Source organism: Plodia interpunctella, chromosome 19, assembly GCF_027563975.2.
Source record: "Plodia interpunctella isolate USDA-ARS_2022_Savannah chromosome 19, ilPloInte3.2, whole genome shotgun sequence".
NCBI lineage: Eukaryota > Metazoa > Arthropoda > Insecta > Lepidoptera > Pyralidae > Plodia > Plodia interpunctella.
This window is the reverse complement of record NC_071312.1, coordinates 4,071,756-4,072,877: the sequence shown is the minus strand read 5'-3', so window position 1 is coordinate 4,072,877 and position 1,122 is coordinate 4,071,756. Positions and strand designations below refer to the sequence as shown.

The 1,122-nt window shown below is 38.9% G+C and overlaps 1 protein-coding gene across 1 annotated transcript; it reads left to right on the top strand.

Moving 5' to 3' along the window:
- On the top strand, nt 1-875 carry LOC128678190 (trypsin-7-like). Its single transcript, XM_053759574.2, has one exon. It carries the CDS (start codon nt 76-78, stop codon nt 802-804), a length of 729 nt encoding a protein of 242 aa, XP_053615549.1. The 5' UTR covers nt 1-75; the 3' UTR covers nt 805-875.
- Nucleotides 876-1,122: the final 247 nt, after the last annotated feature.

Below are 1,122 nucleotides of genomic sequence, written 5' to 3'. Positions count from 1 at the left end.
ATCGCATAAGCTAATATCTCATTAAATGTGACATAAAAGTAATTATTTAGTTGGAAGATATCGAAATGACTAGTCATGTATTGCATACAGGCACTCGCGATTTTGTACTTAAGTTTTTATCGTTCTCCTGTCGCGATCGAATCTCGGGTCTTCGATGGCGAAGACTTGCGTTTTGACGTCCACAGATATTTAGTGAAACTGAAGGCGCATCATCAGTTAAATCAACATTCAAGGTGCAGTGGTTCTATCATAAACAATAATTGGATTCTGACGTCCGCGCATTGCTTCGCGTTGGACATCGAAAACGTGACAGTGTACCATCAAGTGGAAGATGCCGTTCGAGTCATAGCCAAAGTAGATAAACACAATGTGATCAGACACCCTCGGTACAAAGTCGGTGATATATCTATAGAAAACAGACGGTACGATATAGCATTGCTAAAAACTGCTTTGAGTATAAAATTCAGTGATTTTGTCCAACCAGTAAAATTGTCGGAGAGGGATCCGAGGGAGTATCAGTCAGGGATTATTGCCGGTTATGGAGACGCGGAAGAAAATTTGCCTGTGCCAAGAGAAGGTTTTGTGGTACTGAGATCGTGTCCTTATCGTGTTGATGGACTGCTTTGTACGGTGGACACCGTGAGGGCTGGCGCTGGGGACTCGGGTGGTTCTCTGTTGTCTAGGGGCCGGCTGGCCGGAGTCACTTCAGCCAGCTGTAAGGACGTCTACGTGCACAAACCTTGTATTACTGTGTATACCAGCGTGTCAACTCATTTGAAGTGGATAAACAAAGTGTGTGAATAAAAATATTGCTAATGACAACTGTATTTATTTCACTGTTTACATAAATACCTAAATATAAAGCTTAAGTCTTATTAGTCTCGATATTAACCATTTAATAAACTACCCAACCGACTAATCTCATCTCCAATTATTTTCGACACAGTATTTTTCTACTTTTACTTTTTGTTTGTCTCGATAAGGTTAACTTTGATTGATAAAATTTGGCAAAATATTTAGAATCAATGTCCCTCTGCTTTATAAAAGTTATATCCAATTTCTTTTATTTGTCTTATCTTTCATTTTTTCTTTCTAGATTTATCAAAACCTCAATCGAATATC